The 22,192-nt window shown below is 40.8% G+C and overlaps 1 protein-coding gene across 2 annotated transcripts in view; it reads right to left on the reverse strand.

Annotated features, from left to right (window-relative positions):
- VWA3A (von Willebrand factor A domain containing 3A) overlaps window positions 1–22,192 on the reverse strand; it is a 59,959-nt gene that overhangs the window by 36,154 nt on the left and 1,613 nt on the right. The window contains exons 2-6 of one of the 2 annotated variants that reach the window (XM_036021392.1): window positions 18,421–18,508; window positions 17,989–18,106; window positions 13,076–13,200; window positions 12,908–12,997; window positions 11,269–11,323 (exon numbers count right to left, since the gene is read on the reverse strand). In XM_036021392.1, the coding sequence (XP_035877285.1) occupies window positions 11,269–11,323; window positions 12,908–12,997; window positions 13,076–13,200; window positions 17,989–18,106; window positions 18,421–18,508 (476 nt within the window). The remainder of the gene's footprint in view (window positions 1–11,268; window positions 11,324–12,907; window positions 12,998–13,075; window positions 13,201–17,988; window positions 18,107–18,420; window positions 18,509–22,192) is intronic. The other variant, XM_036021394.1, reaches the window with a different exon arrangement.

Raw genomic sequence — 22,192 nt, forward strand, 5'->3', positions numbered from 1 at the left:
AAAGAAGGCTTCTGAGGTTAACAAATGCCAACACCCCATTCCTCTCCTTGGCTGTCTAATAACAGCCATGAGCTCCTCCACTATATTCTTTGCTTTCCGAGCTTCCTTGTGTAGATTTGCCCTCCCCCTCTATCTACTCCATATTCCCCTTTTATCTACTCTATATTTCCTCCACTACCACTCCCTACTGACTTAGGGGAAAATGAGAATAGGAATTCAAACAAGGGTAATTCAGGAATTCTAGCAGCTGCCTTTGGAGAAATGCTGGTCTCAAGCAGACAGGAACAAACAATTGTATACATCCTTGGACTGAAACAGAAGTAAGGTATCTGCCTAAAGATTTCCCCAATTTTTGCCTTGGCTAGGTAGCTTAGTTGGTTAGAGCTTTGTCCCAAAACACCAAGGTTGTGGGTTTGATCCCAGTCAGGACATATATAAGAATTAGACAATGAATACATAAATAAGTGGAATAACAAATGGTGATATTCTCTCTCTTCTTTGTTAAAAAAAAATTTAACTGTTGAGAACATGTGATGCTGGCTATCCTGATCTGTTCCAGTTAATATACCTACTGGTTTCTGGGAGCAAAGTAACAGAATGACTAAATAGAGTTTGCTAGGAAATTCTTGTAGAGGAGTCTGTTTTTATTGTAGAAAGCTAGGTCACCTAGAAAAAGAGAAGAAACAGAGCGAGCATAGGGCTGCTGCAAGGATGATGAAAGGGCATTTCCCCTTCTCCTTACTAATCATTTAGGAGAAATACCATGAAAAAGTATGTGGGGGTGGTGGATTACTAAGGTTCTTATAAATACTGGGGTTGCTTTATCTGTTCTTAAATTACACCTAAGTTGCCTCCACTCTCACAGTAAAACTTCTGTGTAGATGGTAGGGATATTTAATCAACCAATGTCTGCTTTTAAATCAGAAACTGTCCCCTTCCAACTAGGGGATGTTAAAGGGCAATATATATATTTTGATAATCAAATCTGTCCCAACTCACCTGATAGGGTGAGATTTTCTTGAAACTAATGATGCCCAAATAACCTTTTGTCAGAAGGGTGAAATGTATTTAGAAATGAGTAAATCAGATATTGAACTAACTTGAAAAATAATAATTTGAAGGGAACCTCCACAAGAGGAAAAGAATCTTGAGACTCAACATTTGTTGTAGGATAGTTCACTGCAACCTTGGGCCTTTTTCAGTATAGATATTGGCAAGATCAAGTCAGCCACTCCTATAAAAATAACTATTGATATTCCAAAAAGTCCAAAATGATGAAAGACTCCCAAATTCTTTTTTTGAAGCCAGCATCATCATAATCCCAAAACCAGATAAAGACACAACAAAGAAAGAAAACTAGAGGCCCATATCACTGATGAAGATAGATGCTAAAATCCTCAACAAAATATTGGCAAACCACATCCAACAACACATTAAAACAATCATACACCATGACCAAGTGGGATTCATCCCAGGGATGCAAGGATGGTACAATATTTGCAAATCAATAAACATAATACATCACATAAACAAAAACAAAGATAAAAACCACATGATCATATCAATAGATGCAGAAAAAGCATTTGATAAGGTACAGCAGCCATTTATGGTAAAAACACTCAGCAAAGTGGGAATAGAGGTAGCATTCCTCAACATAATAAAGGCCATATATGAGAGACCTACAGCCAACATCATACTCAATGGGCAAAAACTTAGAGTTCCCACCAAGATCAGGAACAAGACAAGGATGTCTGCTTTCACTACTCAACATAGTACTAGAAGTCCTAGTCACAGCAATCAGACAAGAAAAAGTAATAAAAGGCATCCAAATCAGAGAGGAGGAAAAAAAGCTGTCATTGTTTGCAGATGACATGATAGTGTACATAGAAAATCCTATAGACTCCATCAAAAAACTACTCGACCTAATAAATGAATTTGGCAAAACAGTGGGAGACAAAGTCAATACTCAGAAATCAAAGGCATTTTTGCATACCAACAATGAAACATCAGAAGCAGAAATCAAGAAAAAAATCCCATTTGATAGAGCAACAAGAAAAATAAAATACCTAGGAATAAACTTAACCAAGGAGGTAAAAGACCTGTACTCAGAAAACTACTCAACACTGAAGAAAGAAATTAAGGGAGACACAAACAAATGGAAGTATGTACCATGCTCATGGATTGGAAGAATTAACACATCAAAATGTCCATACTATCCAAAGCAATTTATAGATTCAATGCAATCCCTATTAAAGTACCGATGACATATTTCAGATATACAACAAACATTTCAGAAATTTATATGGAACCACAATCGATAGAGTTATGTAGTGCCTTTTTCAGCATTTCTGAAAGAAAGAAAGAAAGAAAGAAAGAAAGAAAGAAAGAAAGAAAGAAAGAAAGAAAGAAAGAAAGAAAGAAAGAAAGAAAAAGGAAGGAAGGAAGGAAGGAAGGAAGGAAGAAAAGAGAAGGAAGGAAGGAAGGAAGGAAGGAAGGAAGGAAGGAAGGGAGGGAGGGAGGGAGGGAGGGAGGGAGGGAGGGAGGGAGGAAGGAAGGGAGGAAGAAAAGAAAGAGAGAGACAAATATCTCTTTGCTTTCATCTGGGAAGATTACAAATTTACTTGGACAGTTATGTCCCAGGGATATACGAAGAGTCTCACCTATTTCTCTTAGATACTAAAAGCTGACTTAAATGATGTTAAATTTCCTAGAGATTCCACTCTAATTCAATACGTGGATAATTTACTTTTATGCTCTAGACAGGGGTCTCCAACCCCCTGGGCTACAGATGGGTATAAGTCAGTGGCCTGTTAGGAACCAGGCTTCAAGGGAAGGTCGTCAGAGCTCCGCCACCTGACCCCCACCCAAGCCTGAGTTCCACCTCCTGTTCCCTAACACTACTCCAACCACCACCCGGGGAAAATGCTGTCCCTGGTGCCACAAAGGTTGGTGACAACCTCTCTAGAACATTACTAGACTCCCAAAGGACACAATTTACCTATTACAACAGCTAGCTAGCTAGCTATAAAAGGACATCAGGTCTCAAAGGATAAGCTTCAATTTTGCTTACCTCAAGTAGAGTACCTTGGCTATCTCATATCTAACCCTGAAAGACTCAGAGGAATGATATCCTTTCCTCTTCTAAAAACAAACAAGGCCCTGGCCAGGTACTTCAGTTGGTTAGAACATTGCCCCAATACACCAAAGTTGTGGGTTTGATCCCCAGTCAGAGCACATGTAAGAGGCAACCAATGAATACATGAATACATGAATAAGTGAAACAAATCAATGTTTGTCTCTCTTTCTCTCTCTCAAATCAATAAAAAAATTTTTTTAAATAAAAACAAAAACAGCTTAGAGGGTTCCTAGGTCTGCCTGAATGCTGTCACAATTGTATTCTATTTTTTTTATTATTATTAATGGCTCAGCCTCTATTTGTCCTATTAAAGTCAAAATGATCTAATCCAATTCAGTGGAACCCAGAAGGGAAACAAACTGTAAAATCTCTAAAGAATTATCTAAATCTGCTCTGGGTCATCTTAATTATACACTTCCCTTCTTTCTTGTCACACATGAAAATAAATGAGATGCCTTTGGAGTCCTAACTCAGAAAAATAAAGGTTATCAGAGACCTAAGTATATTAGAGTCAGTAACCAGACTCTGCTACAGTCATGCTAAGTAAACAGAGAAGAAGAGAGAAAGGCTCTCCTTCAACTAATTACGTCCTTCGTTCTGTTGAATCTCCACTGTATTCTCGTCACACTCAACACTTCTGTCAGTAGTCTGGCTCTTGCTTTCTACACCTAGTATTACTTGAACTCGATGTAAGAGTCTTAATCCAGCAACTTTGCTACTTTCTTTGCAAGATGAAGATATCCATGACCTGGGGTGTGTTTTTTTTTTTCCTTACTAACTACCTTCTTGTTCCTAGGAATAGTTTACAGGAAATTCCTATTGATAATGCTGACTTAATCTGGCTTACAGCTAGATCTTTGAAAGATAAACACAAATGTTACTGAGCTGGGTATGCAATAACTTCCATGGTGGACATAATTGAAGGTTCTTATTTACCTGCATAGGATCTGCCCAAGAAACATAATTAATTGTTCTAACTTGGGTTTGTCAATTGGCCAAAGATCAACTATCCAATATTTACACTGGTAGTGTGTAAATATTGCCATGCCCTGGGTGTAGCTCACAACTCTAGAATGTTGTTGAAGTGGCAGGGCTTCTTAATTTTCTCAGGGAAGCCCATAAAAAATGGAAAGGAGGCTGCAGAATTATTAGATGTCCTACAAAATTCAAACAATTGGCAATTATTAAAATTCCAGGGCATTCTAAAGTTGCCACCATGGAAGCAAAAGAAAATCACTTAGCTGATGCTACAGCTAGACAGGCAGTATTAAACAATCAAATTATCTATACCCAAGAATGCTCCTTGCTTCCTATTAAATCAATAAAAGACTTTTTTATTATTGTTAATTTAATTTATTGTTGTTCAAGTACAGTTGTCTCCATTTCCCCCCCAACTCCCCACCCCAACCATCCCTATCAATAAAAGACTCTTTTAATGGTTCCAATGGACAGCTACCGAAGAAAAGAGGATATGACAACAAATGGAGAAAATTTTGTCCCAGGCAAACAGATAGGGCTTGGGACCAGTCAGAAACCAATCTTACCTATAGGGGCTTAATTACCTGTACTTTAACATGAACTAAAGCATTAGAGTCTGAAAAGATGATTTCACTACTGCTGTAATGTTACTACTACTATAGCTCATAAAGTATATGTAGATCAGATATTCTATCTGTCCAAATATAACCCTGAAAAATCATTCCACAGGTCCTAAGGACATTTCCCACTCTTCTCAGATTCATTTGATGTATGGTTATTGGATTTTACCCAAATGTAACCACCTCAAGAATACAAATATGTGTTATGATTTGTATGGGTTGAGGCATTCTCTTGCAGGAGAGCAATAGCCTTAATGGTAGGTGAATTATTATTGGAAAAAATTAACTTCCAAATGAGAAATTCCCTCTAAGTTACAGTGACTGAGGGACTCATTTCACTGGGCAAATAATGCAATTCACTTGTAGTATTTGGCCTATTCTACAGTATTTTTGTTGAGCTTATCACCTCAGTCCTTTGGATTGGTGGAACACACAAATGGTACAATTAAAACTCAACTAGGTAAATTTTCAGAAGCTTTTAATCTCCCTTGGCCAAAAGGTCTTCCTACAGTGCTCCTCAACCTAAAATCTACTTTTGGTAAACATAGACTTTTTCCTTATGAAACAGTCACCAGCCATTCTATGAATCTGGATAAAGGGACATATGAATCAACCTTACTAAAAGGAGACATTCTCCATTATGATCAAGGGCTCATTAACCAGATTACAGGGACAGATAAATTAGTGACATTCATTTCACAGTACACTCCTGAAAATGAAAACTTCAATGACTATGACTTACAACCAGGAGATTTTTGTCTATTGGAAAAGACAAAAATTAAAGACTCTCTCTAGTTAATTGAAGACTCTCTCCACTTTGTTGGGAGAGACCTTATCAGGTGCCAAGCAGGTGTTACTTCTGCTGAAATAAGTAAATATATATATTAATATATATATATTAATTTGTTATTAATATATTATGTATTATATGTATATTGTGTCCACAATATATATATATATATATATATATATATATATATATATATTGTGGACACACACACATATGTCTGTCCAGAAAGCATGCAGTCACATAATGTGAAAAACAGACACGTATTGAAGAAAATACAAGATACAAGAAACATTGTATATAGGATAATGATGCCTCAGCCCCTTTCAAAGTAGGCACTTTGGGACCTCACACAGTTCTCCTAATCGCCATCTGCTTCCCCATTGTATTTTCCTGAATCTCACTGATGGTCTGAAATATCTTCCTTTTCAAAGGTGGTTTTAGTTTTGGGAAAAGCCAGAAGTTGCAGGGCACCAAATCTAGCCTGTAGGCAGGCTGAGTCACCTAGGTGATTTGATGTTTTACCAAAAAACTCTGCATGAACGCGTGATGCATGAAAGGGCGTGTTGTTGTGATGAAGCTGCCAATCACCAGTTTCCCATAGCTGCGACTGTTTTTGTCATATCTCTCAACTGATAAAGAATACTGAGGTAGTACTCCTTATTAATTGGCCTGGAGGGGCATACTTGTGATGAATAACACATGTGCAATAGAAAACAGAGTTAACGTGGTCTTGATCTTTATGTGACTTTGCCATGCCTACTTTGGGTGTGGAGAACCAGGTGACTTCCATTGGGATGACTGGGCCTTAGTTTCTGGATCATAGTCTTGGACCCACAATTCATCTCCGATTATGACCTTCTTGAGGAAATCGGGTTTATTGGTAGCAGTTTGAATCAAGTCATTAGCAACTGCAGCACATTGTTCCTTCTGCTCTAATAGCAGAAGCTGTGCAATGAATTTTGCCACAACACATTTCATGCCAAGATCCTGTGTCAAAGTCTCAGACAGAGTGGTTTTTGGAATCCCCAGAACAGCTTCTAGTTCTCACACTGTCAGTCACGGATCTTTGTTGATTGCAGCCTGTAATCATTCAACATGCTCAGGTGTTCTGCTTGTTGCAGGTCTTTCAGAACGTGGATCACTTTCAACAGATTGTCAACCAACTTTGAAGCATTTGTGCCACACCTTTATTTGCACTCATTGCATTGTTCCCAAAAGCCTTTTGAATCATCTGAATAGTTTCCACAGAGGAATGTTCAAGCTTAATGCAAAATTTGATGCAGAATTGTTGCTTTACTCACTTAGTCATTTTGAATGTGATGGTCACACAGTACACATGTTCACTCAATGGTATTTACCACCCCCTTACTAGTACAGTGAAGTTGTCATTGTTGACACATGTGCATTCAGTCCACTGTCCTTGGATGCCAGGTTACACTGATGTTGTGCAAAGTGTTCTCATTATATTAACAATGGCTGAACTTTTTCTGGACTATCTGTGTGTGTGTGTATGTGCACACATTTATATTTATCCTCACCTGAGGACATGTTTAATTTTAGAGGGAGGCAGAGAGAGAAGGAGGAAAACATCAGTCAGTTGCATCTCCTATGACTGAACCCACAACCCAGGCCTGTGCTATAACTGGGGGTTGAACCCCTAACTTTTTTTATTGTTGTTCAATTACAGTTGTCCCATAGAAACCCCAAATTTTTGGTTTGAGACAATGCTCCAATCAACTGAGCCACACTGGCCAGGGTGGGATGTGTGTATTTTCAAGAGAAGTTAAAAGGAAGTAGTTTGTCTTAATAAGTTAGTTATTTCTGAGTGAGTAGAGACCAACTAAGAAGAACAAGGGAAGTTGTAGAACATTAGTGGAAAAGGAATACTGATAAAGGAATTTTATGTATAAACACTAGAACCCAATTATGAGAATGTCCTTACTCCCTAACCCAACAAGGACAACTAACTATATTAATTCAGATTGAAGCTGAAATGGCTATAAAAACCTGGCCCTTTACAACTGCTGCTGAGACACGGGAAATTTACTTATGAGACTCTTACTGTTTTCTGGGCCTCTATAATTTTAGATGGTAATTGTAATTTACAGCATTGTGTTCTTACAGCCATGGCCCCAAATAAACCTTAGGGTTACAGCTTCCAATTACACAACTAGCAGGAATTAGATGAATAATGAACAGCATTTGCGTGCTTCTAATGGGAAGTAGATGAGCCATAGTAAATGGGTACTCATCTTATGGTCAGATTGTGAAAGCTGAAGAGGTGTATGGTGTGCCCTCAAATTATAAGTAAATGTTATACTAGATGCAAATTACAGAGATGTGATACAGCAAAACCTGGGTCATAACAGCTTATAGGTTAGAAAATATCCAGAGTGTTTTTCTTAGCAAAGGCCCATAATATTTGACTGTCTCCTTCCCCTTACCTGCCTTTCAGTTTGGAGAAAAAATTCGGCCTGGACTTCCATCCAAGGTTATGGTCTTGCCCCATCCCCACAGGTCCATCGTTCAGCAAGACAAATGCTGACACTGAGACTTCCTAGGAATGAGCCTTCCTAGCACATGGGACCTCATTATCCAACAAAAAGTTTAGTCATCTGTGCATCCTTCAGATTGATTTAGGACCAAAAGGGGTACATGTAGACAAAAAGAGAACCACATACTAAACCTGACAAGCTCAGGGGAGGCCTGTGTGGCAGGCTTACAGATCAGAGACCTAAAGTAATCCCAAGGGATGGTTTGAAAAGAAAACTTCCTAACAAGAGAAAGTTTGTGGCTGGTGGTCATGTTCTAGGAGAGTAACTTCCCTGACCAAGTCCAATCTTCGCTTCAACTGAGCCTATCTATTGTTTTTTTCCATGTACTGTAACATATCTGGATAACAAACCTTTGGAATATCAAAGTAATTTCCTTTTGTCCAGACCCCTCAAAGCATAACCACCACACCAGAGCAGAGACCACACATCCTCTCACTGTTATTATTATGATGTTAATTGTTAAATGTTAACTATCCTATACCCACCAATGTATGTGTCTGTTCCTTTTACTTTTTATGCAATCTCAGAGATTTCCCCACTTTGCTTTCTCCTGCCTCCCTAGTCTACCACCAATGAATTTCATGTAACCTCCTTACATCTTCTTCTTTGATTCTTATGTATAATAAGGTGCAAAACTGCCATTCTCTGGAGCATTTTCTCAATCCATTGAGATTTTACTTCCCAGCAAGAGTCACAATTTGGCTCAAATACACTCACAAAAATCATTACAGATCTGGACGTTTCTTATGTTGACATTACATCAGCATATTTAATTTCATTTCTCTGGATCCTCATTTATTTTCTCCTTCTCCACCATCACAGGCAGATTTGTGAAGCTTGCTGGCTGCCCTGGTATTTCTGTGAGTTTCTAATTATGTTTCTAACCACTATTGCCACCTACCTGTTGATGCTGTTGGATTCTGCATGTAACTACTCATCCTGTTATAGCTGCACTGTGAATTAGAATTTTCATTCATATGAAAATGATAGTTTTTCAGGTGTGGTGGATTCCATTTCATGCTTTTTGCCTTAAATCCTGCATGACTGGATACCTAGTTTTCTGTTTAATTCCATTTCCTGCTCACAGAGGTGTTTTGTACCTCTCATACCTTCAATATTTCCTTTCTGCATTCTTTTAGCAAGTGATTTTGTCTCCGATTTCACTGAGAAAACAGAAACAAACTGAAGAGTAGTAGCAGTTGTTTTTTTTATTAATCTTTCCAGCAGAATCTACCAGCATGCCTGACCCTGTGCCCACACATTTTGCCTTTTTCCTGTTACTATGGATCTAAAGCTAACTCTCCAAGCCCTGCAATCAACCCTCTGGCTTGTCAAATAGGTACTTTGCTCCTATAATCGACCTTCTCTTAGACTACCAGGTTCCTCCCTCTCTACTGCCCATCACACAAGGAAATACACATTTCAGGACCCCATCTCTCCTGCTACTACTCCATTTCTCTGCTTTCCATTTCAGCAATGCTTCCTTACCTATAGTTTCTCTGTGTCCATTCATTAGACTTTCCCCTCATCATTCCTTTAAAGCCATATTTATGAAGGTGACCAATGACCTTGCTCTTGTCAAATCCAAGTTCTCAACTCTCTGGAACTCTGAATAACTAGCATAGGACACAATTTGAAACAGACTGAAACACTTAATAGTACACTGGTCTTTCAGGACACCACATTTTCCTGCTTACCTTTCCACTCACTGGCCAGTCCTCATTCTCCTTTACCAAATTCTCCTCCTCTTCCTGAAGACTAAATATTGGGATGCCCCCAGGGAGCTTGTTCCTACAGGTGTTGGACATGGGCTGACAGTATTACCATCGCTTGAGAGCTTGTGAGATGAGACATCTTAGGTCCCACCCCAGACTTACCTAATTAGAGTCTGCATTTTAATAAGATCCCCCCACCCCCAGGGGATTTGGCTGCACAACAGTGTTTGAGAAGCCCTGACTGGTGTGGCTCCATTAGTTGGCATCATCCCACAAAGTGAAGGGTCACCAGTTTGATTTCTGGTCAGGGCACATGCCTGGGTTGCAGGTTCAGTCCTTGGCTGGGGTGCGTACAAGAGGCAACCGATCAGTGTTTCTTTCTCACATAGATGTTTCTCTCCCTTTCTCCTTTCCTTCCCCTCCCTCTAAAAATAAATAAATAAAATCCTTTAAAAAATAACATTTGAGAAGCACTGGGTGAGTGCTCAGTTCTTTCTCTACTGTGCCTATACCAGGGTTTCTAGTTGCCGCACTGTTGGCAGTTTGTGCCAGATGATTCCCCTTCACAGGGAGATGGACTGTGCACTGGGGGGGTATTTAGAAGTTTCCCTGTCACCCTCCCTTACCAGTTGTGACAATGAAAAATTCTGCAGAAAATGCCTAAGGTGAAAGAAAATGGTGAACCAGAAAAGCATCCATTGGAGAAAAATAGGCTAAAACAAATATAAGAGCAAATCAAAGATTAATTGGCCTATAATCACTCTTCTACACTCCAGGGCTGAGAAAGACATTTAATCAAAGGTTCAGTAGAAGTTACGTGCAGATTATCAGCCTTAGTCTTATAAATCTCATTAATGGTCTGTGGTTAAATGGTCCAGGGCACATCTATTCTCATCCATCCAAGAACTGTTTGTCTTCTGGTAACAGCACTCTGGCTTTCTGCATACAACCATCCACCTCCCTTTGAGGTCTGGTGAGCGGGGGAGAGTTACCCAAACTCCCCTTCTTCCCCCACCCCCTGGTTTTCCCCAGGAATAAGCTAGTTCCAGTCCTAGCTAGTTAGTATATCTTGCCTCGTTGGTGATGATGATTGGTCTAATTGGCCTAGTGAGAGTTGATCCTAGGACCTGGGAAGGTGTACTGAGAAAGGTAGATGGGGTGTCTATTGCTATGTCACTCTAGCTGGTGACATGTAAGCTTAGAGCTGTTGAAGACCATCTTCCCAAGCCTGGGAACAGCCTTTCTGAGAATAAAACCAACCCAAGGAAAGCAGAGCCCAGAGACAAAGAGGTGACATCATTCGAGCCCCTGGATACAGCTGTGTCTGGGTTTCTCACTTATGTAGGTTAAGAAATTTCTTCTTTATCTGAAGTAAAATTAAATGGGGGGGTCTATAATTTATACCTGAAAGGGTTCTAACAAATACAGAAGAAGTGAGTGAAAGGAGGTAAAGAATGAAATCCATATTTGTTACCTTTTTGCTGTTTTCTGTAAGCCACTGAATTCTCTGTTGATAAAGTCCTATAGCTCTGTCAAAACACCAGAAAAACTTATTACACAAGAACAGCTCCATTACTGAGCAACAGCCACTTACATGGGAGGAAAGTGTGGATGAAATTATTTTTAATGTGTCTCAGTTTTGGGGAGAATATAAGGCAGATTTAACAGAGAAAACTGAAGGTACTTGTTTGCTAGAGATACACACTGGAGGGGCTGTGAGAAGAGCTCTGTGTGGGTGCAGTTCCTTGGTGGTGCCATGTACATTACAGGCAGCTGTGGTTTGGTGGGATGAGAGTCAGGGATGAGAGTGAGCACCGAGTGCAGGCAAGGCAGTGGAGGGCGAGGGTGTTCTCATGAAGAAGGTAGAAGAATACTCTTGCTTTTCACAAATTGGTCCTTTCGGGGGAGGATGATCATCAAGGCACATGCGAGACAGTTCAGCAGCACTTTCTCAGTGTATTGATGAACAAATGAAGCTTAGTTTCCAAAAAATTAGTCGCAAACAATTCCAATGGCTGTTTGGAGACCAGCATGTAACAGGTGCTGAACCTAAAGACTCAGTCACTGGAATGTAAGTGACTTGCCCTCACTGAGAGCTGTTGAGATTTGGGATCTTAGGGAAGGGCAAGGAAGGCCTTTGGATATGAAATCATGGGGCAGGGGGTGGTGTATAGTTTTCAGGCACACACGCATATAAAAGGGCTACAAGTATGAGCTTCATAATGAGACAGGTATATCCTGGAGACCCAGGCCTGCCATTTACTAGCTGGGTGACCTTGAACAGGTGTGGTGACCTCTCTGAGACCCAATTTCATCATCTCCAACAAGAAGACAATAATGGGACTTTATCCAAGTCAATTTACTTGAGAATCAATTTGCCAAATGACCAATTAACTGAATGGACTTGAACATTCCTTAAAATGCTGGGTTCACAATTAAACCAATCAACCAAAATATTGCAGAATTCTTTAAAAACTCTTTAAACCTTCCAACTTTAAATTACTATAAAATTTATAGTCAAAGAGTTTTGATAAATTTGGCAAATTAGTCATTTAGCAGTTGAGATTTAGTTAACTTTAGAATAATACTATATTTCAAATTGTTCTGAGGATTGAATAAAATAATGCATGCAGCCCTTAGTAGAATCCCTGACACATTAACAAATGTTAGGTATTAGTTATTACTATAGCTTTGTAGGTAAACTCAGGCAAACAGTAATCACGGGTCACAGACTGCATAGCCGGGATGGAATGTAGACATGTGCAACCAAAATCTGGCTTGGGAGTGGGGAGCCTGCATATTTTGACATTTATAAAAGCATGAACCCAATCCATTGGTTACTGAAAGTGGTCGTGCTTAACAATTACACTTCAAATGAGGCTGTGAGTTTTTATGTGTTTATCCAAAGAAATTATCAATTTTAGAAAGCTGAGAAAAACTGATATGATCCAACTTCTTTATGTCAGAAAAAATGAAATTGGGTCTAGGAGAGGGAAAAGACCTTCCTAAAGTCCCACAGAGATTGTCATCTGAACAAAGTGACTTTCAAGCTGTTGAAAGGTGGTAATTCTTGAGTTCTAGGGCTGCTGGGAACACATTAAAAACATACTTACTCAGAAAGCTTTGCTTCGAACTGGTGGATGATCTGGGGTGAGAACTGCATTTTCTTCACAGCACTGCTGTCCTCCCTGAAGAAGCAACGCCTAAGAAGGGGTCTCTCAGGCCCAGGGAGCCAGGTATGTCACTGCAGGCTTAGGGTGAGGGGGTGGCTTCAGACTTACAGCACAGCTGTGCCCTGACAGATCAGGTCAGCCAAGGTGAGCTTCTCAAACTTTAAACTGTGAGTTGAAAGCCAGTCATGTGCATCATCCCATGCTGAGGGCTGGATCTCCCATTCTTGTAGCCTCTGTGAGATGGAGCCAGAGTCAAACAAATAGCCATGGAAAGAGAGAGTGAGGCTGAGGACATTCTAGGTGCCAGGCTCTTTCCACACAGGTGCCCAAGAGCCACCAACTCTGATGGTCTTACCTGAAAGCAGCCTGGTTAAGATCTCACCTTGCTGAAGGAGCAGAGGAACATGGAGACCTGTGCTCTGGGCCAGCTGTCCTGGAAGTCTAGTTCCCTTCTTCCATCTCATGTCTAACAAGCAGCTGGACAACTCAAGGGCCACTCAGCATGGCCTGCCTGTGAGAGACTGAGTCTGCACGCATAGAGCAGCCAGACCATACTTGACAATGAAACTCCAACTGGCAACCTCTGCAGCAACTGGCCTGCAAGGGTCAAGACTCGGTCAAAGATGCCAGCTTTCCTATTTTTATACCTCTACTTTCATCTCAGGACCAACCAAAGAAAGTCATACATGCCTGCAAACCAATCACATGAAATGCCTGGCTTCTAGTTAGGTGCCTCCAGCTTGCCTCTGCTGACAGCTTCCTCCAGAGCACACCTGGAGCCTCCCTTTCTTCACTATGAAGCTTTCTCACTCCTCTGACAGCCTTTGAGTCTCTGCCAAACACAAGTGATGGTGGCTGACTGTTGCTAGAGAAAACTCTGAATAAATTCCCTGTTTGTTTTCATTTGGGTGGTCTCTGTTTATTTCCACCTTGCCTTCTCTATGTCATTTCAGGTAGATAAGTTCTGCCTCCCTATCAGTCTGATGGTCCCCAACAAATATTCGCTGACTAATGGAAGAGGGAATGGGTTTATCCTGTCCATTCCAGAGGCTGGAAGCAGTAGCAGCAGGTGACAGTTTTAGAGGAAGAATTTTCTAGCCACCACAGAAGTCTGTCCATGAAATGGACTTAGTGACACCTGCATCACTTACATAGTGCTAAGCTTGAAATGTGGGAATATGGGTGAAGTTGAAGTCATTCACAGTGAGCATTCAACATTGGTGATGCTTTCTGGGGACCAGAAGGTAGGGAAAGCTGACCTGAGGCTCTGAGTTCACTTTGGCTGTTCAAGTCTTCTGGAGGCTGGCATTTCTTTCATTCTCCAGTGAGTGTTTCTGAGCCCTACTCTGAACTAGGCACTGCTCCTGGTGCTAGAGCTACAAGATGTTAGAACAAGATGGAAATGTTCTTGCCTTCTTGGAGCTTACATTCTAGTGTAGATGAATGGACAGTAAGGAAGAAAATGAAATCAATGTACATAATTCCAGAAAGAAACAGTTCCATTAAGATCAAACAGGGAAGTGTGATAGAAAATGGCTGGGGAGGAGATGGAGAGATCGCTTTATCCTCTCTGGGCCAAGACCTATAAGTTAAAAAGAAGTCAGCCCTGTGCATAGCTTTGAACGCATATTCCAGTCAGAGGAATGGGGTTTGGGGTGTGTGTGTGTCAGAGGGTTTGAAGAACAGAAAGGTGCCCACAGTTGTTGGAGTGCAGAAAATACAGGGTACTGTGACATGTGAAGAGGCTGGAAAGGTGTGCAAGGCCTGGATCAGGCAGGGATTTTACAAGAGTTTCCAGCACAACCACTGCTGTCCATGTGATACAATTGACCTTAAATGTTGCCAAAGTTGGCCATAACTCAGGGTGCAGAGTTATGGCATCGTAATAGGAGTCTGGCTCAGTACCACAGTGAGAGAAACCACCCTCTAGCATCTGATGAGTGTGGAATGGGCCTGGAGCACCATTTAACCCATTGGGACTGTAGTCTAGATACCAGGATGGCTTCAGCTGCTCTTGGGCAACTGCTTGAACCCTAAGTGGGTTCTGCTTGGGCTTGCATTTGTCAGCACTTTTGTTGCAGTGGGTGAGGTGGCGGACAAGAGGTTGGAACTATCCACTGTAGCTGACTGAGCTACACAGGATAGGACAGAGAATACAGAGAGAGGAAGAGTAATAGGATGAACGAAGAGTAGGAGGGAAGAAAGGAGTGTGGTACTGTTTGGTGATTTCAAGTCCACTTGTTTATGAATCATATGAAGTTGTTTTGATCTACGAGTGAAGTTGTTTACATTGCAGAACAAGATGCTGACAAAATGTCATCATACGTGCTGTTATTGGTCAACAGTAGCTCAGTGGATGATGGGCACTGCTGGGGGTTTAGCAGTGGAAAAGTAGCTACAGTGATGGGACATTTAGCACTTAAATTCACGAGTCTGTGAGGACTCACTGAGAGTGCTCAGTCTGGGCAAGGGTACTCTATTGACCTACCCAGCCCTTTGATGACCTTGGGCATTAGCTCCTGCCTTGGTGAGACGACTCTTCACAAGGGATGGTAAAAACCATGCAGCAGCCCCAGGGGAGAGATTATCTTGCCACCCATGTAGTGCTATCATTCCCTAAAAATGTGCTCTAACAACAAGAAACTTTCCCTTTGCCCTGGTGGCAGCTCTTGGTTAGCTAAGCTGACTCTTCTGAGAATCAGCTTACCAACTTGCCAAAAGGTACACGTCCACTGAATTTGGACTTTATTTCCCTTAAATTGTTTGCCTGAAATAAATGTAATTTCATTCGAAGGGTGTTATTTCTTTATTGGTTTATTAAGAGACATTATCCTGTTGCTATTGGCTTGTGAAATTATTATAATTCCCACAGTTAACTTGTGTTAAATAAATTACTGGCAATGACAACCTGTTTCTGAGCATAAATTTGCCGCCCAAACCAATGGAGTTCTCCATTTACTAGCTTCGTGATGCTGAGCAACTCTTCCTTTGCCTGTAAGATGGGTGTCTAAAGCTTTGGTCCAGAATAGGGCCTTGAATGTTTCTGCATAAATAGTTCTCAACAATAGTGGAAGGTAACCACAAAACAAAGACAACAATAATAAAATGCTGCTATTATGTTCCAGTAAGAGAGTATTGCACCTTAAGTTTTGTGCCCCAGGCCTACTTTCTTCATTTCAAAAGGAAATTGCAGATATTAAAGAACTGTGAAAAATACTAGTAATTAAAGCAAACATTTAAATAGCACTTATTATGTGTCGAGAACTTTTCATAAATTAACTCATTTAATTCTAAAACATAGGTTCTATCATTAACCCCATTTTACTGACAAGGAAACTGAGGTATAGAAAGTTTAAGTAATTTGCCCAAAGTTACACAGCTAGTAAGTGGTGAAGCTGGGATTCAAACCCAAACAGAAAAGCTCAAGTCATGTTTGTGATCACAATACATACAGTCTTTAAATTAGCACCACATTGTGACTATCTTGACTAGGAACTGTGAGAGAAGGGACTGAAAAGATCACTTTCTCATTATGTGATTCTCCGCTAATCAGTGTCCTGCCTTTGAACTGCCTAAAGCCATCGTCCTGTCTCACACTTACGGAAACACATGAAACATTGTTAACATATGAACGCTAGATGTCACCCTTCTCATCTTTCAGGACTCACACTGGTCAGTGATAACACTGAGCAGGGCAGATGCAACCCAACTTTCTTCCAGTTTACTGGCATTTGAAATGATCCATCAGGTTTTGGAAAGTTGATTTTGTATTATTACTATTTGAAGATTCACTATTAAATACATTCTGGATTTTGCGTGTAGAGCATAGTGATTGCATTCTAAAGGTTAAACTTTTCAAAGAGAATAGTTAAGATCTTTGTGTTGGGGTGCTCCCTTCCCTCTTTCTCACTGCCACTCACTTATAAGGGAAAGAAGGCCCTGACTATGGCTGATAAATGTAGGGCTGGTCCTTGTACACCTGGGAAGTCACATATTTATATTATATTCGATGAAATAAAGATATATCATCCCTGGCTAGCGTAGCTCAGTGGATTGAGTGCGGGCTGGGAACCAAAGTGTCCCAGGTTCGATTCCCAGCCAGGGTACATTCCTGGGTCGCATGCCATAACCCCCAGCAACCGCACATTGATGTCTCTCTCTCTCTCTCTCTCTCTCTTCCCCTCCCTCCCTCCCTTCCCTCTCTAAAAATAAATTTTAAAAATCTTTATATATAAAAAAAGATATATCATCAACATCTGAGGTCATTGAAAGAATCCCTCAGAATCTCAACTCTATTGATATTTCCTCATTTTCTCTTAATTAAACTTGCTTTTCCATAAGTGCCCATGCTCAGGAAAAGTAAGACATGACTATTTTCCTGATTGTTTAATTGCCAGCATTAAAACTGTATTGTTTTGCACTGATATCATTTCATAGGTGTGATACTTAAACTCCAACATAAATTAGATGATTATGGGACAGGCCAGCAAGACAATCGTTTCTATGGTAAAAAGAATTCTGAGTTTTAGACAATCCACTCACCATCTTGGGAAGATGGCTTACATATTGGGAAGATGGCTTACACATTGAGAGTCAGCCTAAAACATAGTACTGGTTATTCTAGAGGTTAATTCTTCCATAACTCTCTTGCTCCAGCAGCAATTAGTGAAACTGATTTTTAGATTTAGATTTTAGGGAATCCTAAAAAAAACCCAACAAATCTCAGGTAGGGGAATTTTAGAAATCAATTTCTTAGACTTCAGGCTTTGAGAGTGTGGACAGTCTTCTTTACATGCTCCTGAACATTTCATGATATGCCTCAGAGAACTACAAAATTTCTATAAACAGCATAGACGTTCTTCGGTCATTTCTAAAGGTGAGGGATTAGATATAAATGCTTAACTAATCTTTTTCAGTCCTGGGATCCTATGTGAAGAGAATACCCAGAGTTGGACACACTCTGTATTCCCTCACTATGATCTATAAACACCGTGACTCAGTTAAAGCACAGAAGTTTTTACCAGTAAGTCTTGTGTCTGATTAATATGTGTAACTAGCAGTCCATCATCTGGATTTTGGCCAAGTTCACTGACATCCTTCTGGATCAATTGCTTCTTTGCATCTCTGTTTCTCTTTGTGCTACAAAACAAAGTGATCTGATCAATGTCCCAGCACTGGATATTGATTCCACACTGACAGTGACTCTAAAAAAAAATTTATTTCCATGCGGTAAGTGGGGAGGGTTCCTGTAGAGTCCTAATAAAATGTGATCTCTGGGTTCATGAGAAATTTTACTCTACTGTTCTGGTGGATCATTGAAGCCTTCAGATAGGAGATAATGCAATGACGAGTTACCTGCCTCACTATATGGCAGGTGTTCATTCCCACTTCAACTCCCCAGGGCAAAATATTATTGTCATTGTATTTATCTGCAAAATCAGAGAGAAGCTTACCAGCGATTTTCTAGATACTTATTATCTTGATCGTGGGAGACATGACTAGTTTGTGTTGCCATTATAAAGGCACTCAGTCCTTGTTCTCCTAGGGAGGAAAAGAATTCCAGGGAAGAGAAGGGTAAGTGCAACACTGAGACAACAGTCTTGGAGTTCTCTATATTCAACTCAACTCTCCTCTAATCCATCCAATAAGTACTTACCAAACACCTATGAGGTATCAGACTTTGTGTTAGGTGCTGAGGATATAATGGTGATCAAGATAATGAGGATTTCTTATTCTTGGTCCTTTTGACATTCTTGGTTGTGAGGCTGTCCTGTGCATTGTAGGATGCTTAGCAGCACCCCTGGACTGTACCTATTAGATGCCAGTAGCACCCCTGCCCCCAAGTTGTGATAACCTGCACTGTCTCTAGATATGGCCTGATGTCTCCTGGGAGCACAATCATCCCCAGTTGAGAACCACTAAGCTAATGTTGTTCTTGTCCTTTGCAGAGCTTGATTCTAGAGGGGGAGACTGATGTTTAAAAAATTAAATATATTAATTACAAATTGTAGAAAGTGCTATAAAGAAAGTAAACAGGATGGCATTGTAGTGATCAGGAAAGGGCTCTACTTTGCATAGGTAAGGTGGGCAGTGAAGGTGTCTTCTGAGCTTTGACCTTCTTGAAATATGAAAAGGAGGTGGCTGAGTTAACAGTATAACGAAGGCTGCATGAGGCACAGAGGACAGCAAATGACCACAGCAATTCTGAGAAGGAGGGGAGAGGGAAAATATTGAGATTTTTTCTCTGAGAACCACATCTGCACTTAAAGGGCTAAGTCCTACAGCCTGCTCCTTACAGCTTACTGAATCAGTGGTAGACACACATCCAAGATGGATCACATTCTCTGGGAACTGGAATTCAGTTGTGGGGCCACCATGTCCATTCAGAAGCCAGAAGAGACTGTCCTCAGAGAAAAGTAGAGTTAGTGGTCATTGTTGGCTTTGGTTCCTGGGGCCACTCTCAGGCTTTCTTTTCACTGCCTGCACCTTCTCAGTCTCCTATGCAGGCTCCTCCTCTTCTCCTGAGCATTTCAAGTCAGTGTTCCTCGAGGCTAAATTGTGAACCTTTTCCTTTTTCTAGGGGATCTTATCCTTGCCATGACTTGAACTACCACCTATATACAACAACAACTCTCAACTATGTGTCAAAAGCCCAGATCTCTGACTCCAGAAGTGGGTGTTCATCAACACTGGACATTTCCATCATGAGTACCTCAAATTCAACTCGGCAAGACCGAATTCATATTCTCTACAAACCTACAGTCTTTTTATTCTCTAGTTTAGGGAAAAGAATCACCATCCATTTACTCATGAGTCAGAAACCTAGGAATTACTCCTGATGCCTCATTCTCCATATCCAATCCATCACCTGATCTTGTCTCTCCACTTGCCTATTTCCATTGCCATTTCTCTTTTCCAGACAAGTCATTTCTGCCATAGACATTACTAGACCCTAAGTGGCCTCCCTATATGCTGAGTCCTCTCATCCAATCTGTTCTCCTTACAGCCCAAATGATCTTGTAAAGAGAGAAATCCAATGCCATGTCTCTTCTCCCTCCCGCTTAACACTATTCAGAGACTTCCCTTCATTTCTAGGATGAAGAGTAAGATCCTTGTGATGGCATCTGAGGCCTCATGTGGTCTGGCTGCTGCGACCTACCCTCCAGCCCTCCCCTTTCACCACTGTGACCCTCTTTGAGTTCACAACACCCTCCCCTTCACAGGAATGCTGCACTTCCCTCAACCACAGACTTTTTCATGTACTGCCTTTTCTCTGGAACATTCTTCTCCCCACCCCTGCTCCTTGAAACTGCAGCCCAAATGTCACTTCTTTGGGACATCTTCTCCAGCATCCCACTTTATTCAGATTCCTTTGTGCTATGTAAACTTTCAGAGAACTATGTTCCTTTCCTTCAATGCACTTTAGAATGATACACTCATTAACGCAATTTTTAAAATTGGTGTCTCTCTCCCATTAGGTTGTAATTGACATGAGAGCAGGGACTGGCAGATGATAAATATTTTGAGGTGGGAGGTGAAGGGAGAGAAGGAGGTTGAGAAATTGCCTTGTGTCTTGAATTTCTAATTACTGATCCCAGGCACTTGTGAGAACTGACTTCACTTCCTGCTGTCAAGATAGCTCACTAAGGTTTTTATTATTTGCAACCAAAAAAATACTGGCAAGATATGGCAGGTGAGGAACTCCAAATGAAGATACAGCTTGAACATGAGTGTGCATTCTTATGAAATCATTAAATAGCCTAATGATGTGGCAACTGGCTTTTCTCTTTTGGGTCTTTAATCTTTTATCTGGATGATGCTTTGTTTTGGGGGAAAGCACCAAGATAATGTGGCAATGTCTTAAAAAAAACAAACTGGCTTTACATCAGTAATCTTTGCTGGGAGACTCTAGTGGCAAAAACTGTTAGAAACACCCCATAAATAGTGGACACCCCACAGTGTCTCAGTTCCATTTTCAGTGAGGGATTAACACTTAAGGAAGTCAGAGGCCTGTGGCCCATGGAGGAACATTATAGAACAAACATAGTGTGCTTAGAAAGAGCACTGACCCTTTGGTTTGTTTCTTCATCTGTAGAAATATAGCATACCGGTATTCTACAAGTGTTGCCTCTTCAAGCACTTTAGATGATACTTAAGCAATCCTTCATTCTGTGAACATTTATAGAGTGCCTACTAGGTGCTAGACAGAGCAGGCACTGGGGGAGGCTGAGGTGAAGGGAACAAAGTCCTTAAGCTCAAGCTTTGGTGCAGATAAAATCTTATCAGGGAGGTCTTCTTTGAGCACCCCATCTCAGTAGCCCCTCCACCCTGCTTTCTTTTTTTCCTCCTTGCCATGTTTCATCATCTGATGTTATTTATTTACTGATTATCTGTTTCTCCCTGCTCCTGGCCCCATAAATCCACTAGAAGACAGACCCATGATGGAAGGAACTTAGTTATGTTCCCTACTAAAATGCTTTTGCATAAAACAGTGCCTAGAACATAGTAACTCCCCTGAAAATATTTGTTGAATAAATGTACTCAGGACAAGTCCAGGGTTTTGACAAAGGTGGGTCAGCTTACCCTGGGGTAGTGGTCACAGGAAGGGAGCATGCAAAATTGTCTTTGGTCAAGGGGAGAGAGGTAGCCCTGATTAGTGGATAAAAGAAATTCTTCAGCTAACTTCCTGTTTTGCTAACAGCTGGATCTCAGATTTTCCTAAATGTTTATCCAGGATAAAGCCATCCCAGGGTTTGTATGTTTTAATTGCCAAATAACCTCTAGTCTTGACCCACCCAATCCATTTTACATTCTGCAGCTATAATGACTTTTCCTGTATGTGGAGTTGTTTATTTTGCTACCTATTTAGACGCAGACGTGGATCCTCAGAGCCATAGATAATCACCTGGGACCTTCTTTGCAAGGCTCAGCACTGCTTCAGGATCTGTTCCCTGCTCACCTTTCTATCTTACCTTAAATCCTTCTACAGTCCCTGGCAACACTTACACATACCTTGCTATTTCATGCCTTTCTTTGCTCAAGTTGGACCTACTTCTAGAAATGTCATTTGCCCTTTTTGTTTGACAAGAAAACTCAGAAGGTCTCCCCTGAACCCAATTTGCTGATCTCCAAGTCCCAAAGAAAATAGTGTTCTCCAATTGTCCCTTCTTTCCCCTCCCCCACATCACACCAAGTTGTCACAGTGGGGACTGGCCCTATTACTTG

The sequence above is a fragment of the Phyllostomus discolor genome, chromosome 3, assembly GCF_004126475.2.
Source record: "Phyllostomus discolor isolate MPI-MPIP mPhyDis1 chromosome 3, mPhyDis1.pri.v3, whole genome shotgun sequence".
In the NCBI taxonomy this organism is placed as follows: domain Eukaryota; kingdom Metazoa; phylum Chordata; class Mammalia; order Chiroptera; family Phyllostomidae; genus Phyllostomus; species Phyllostomus discolor.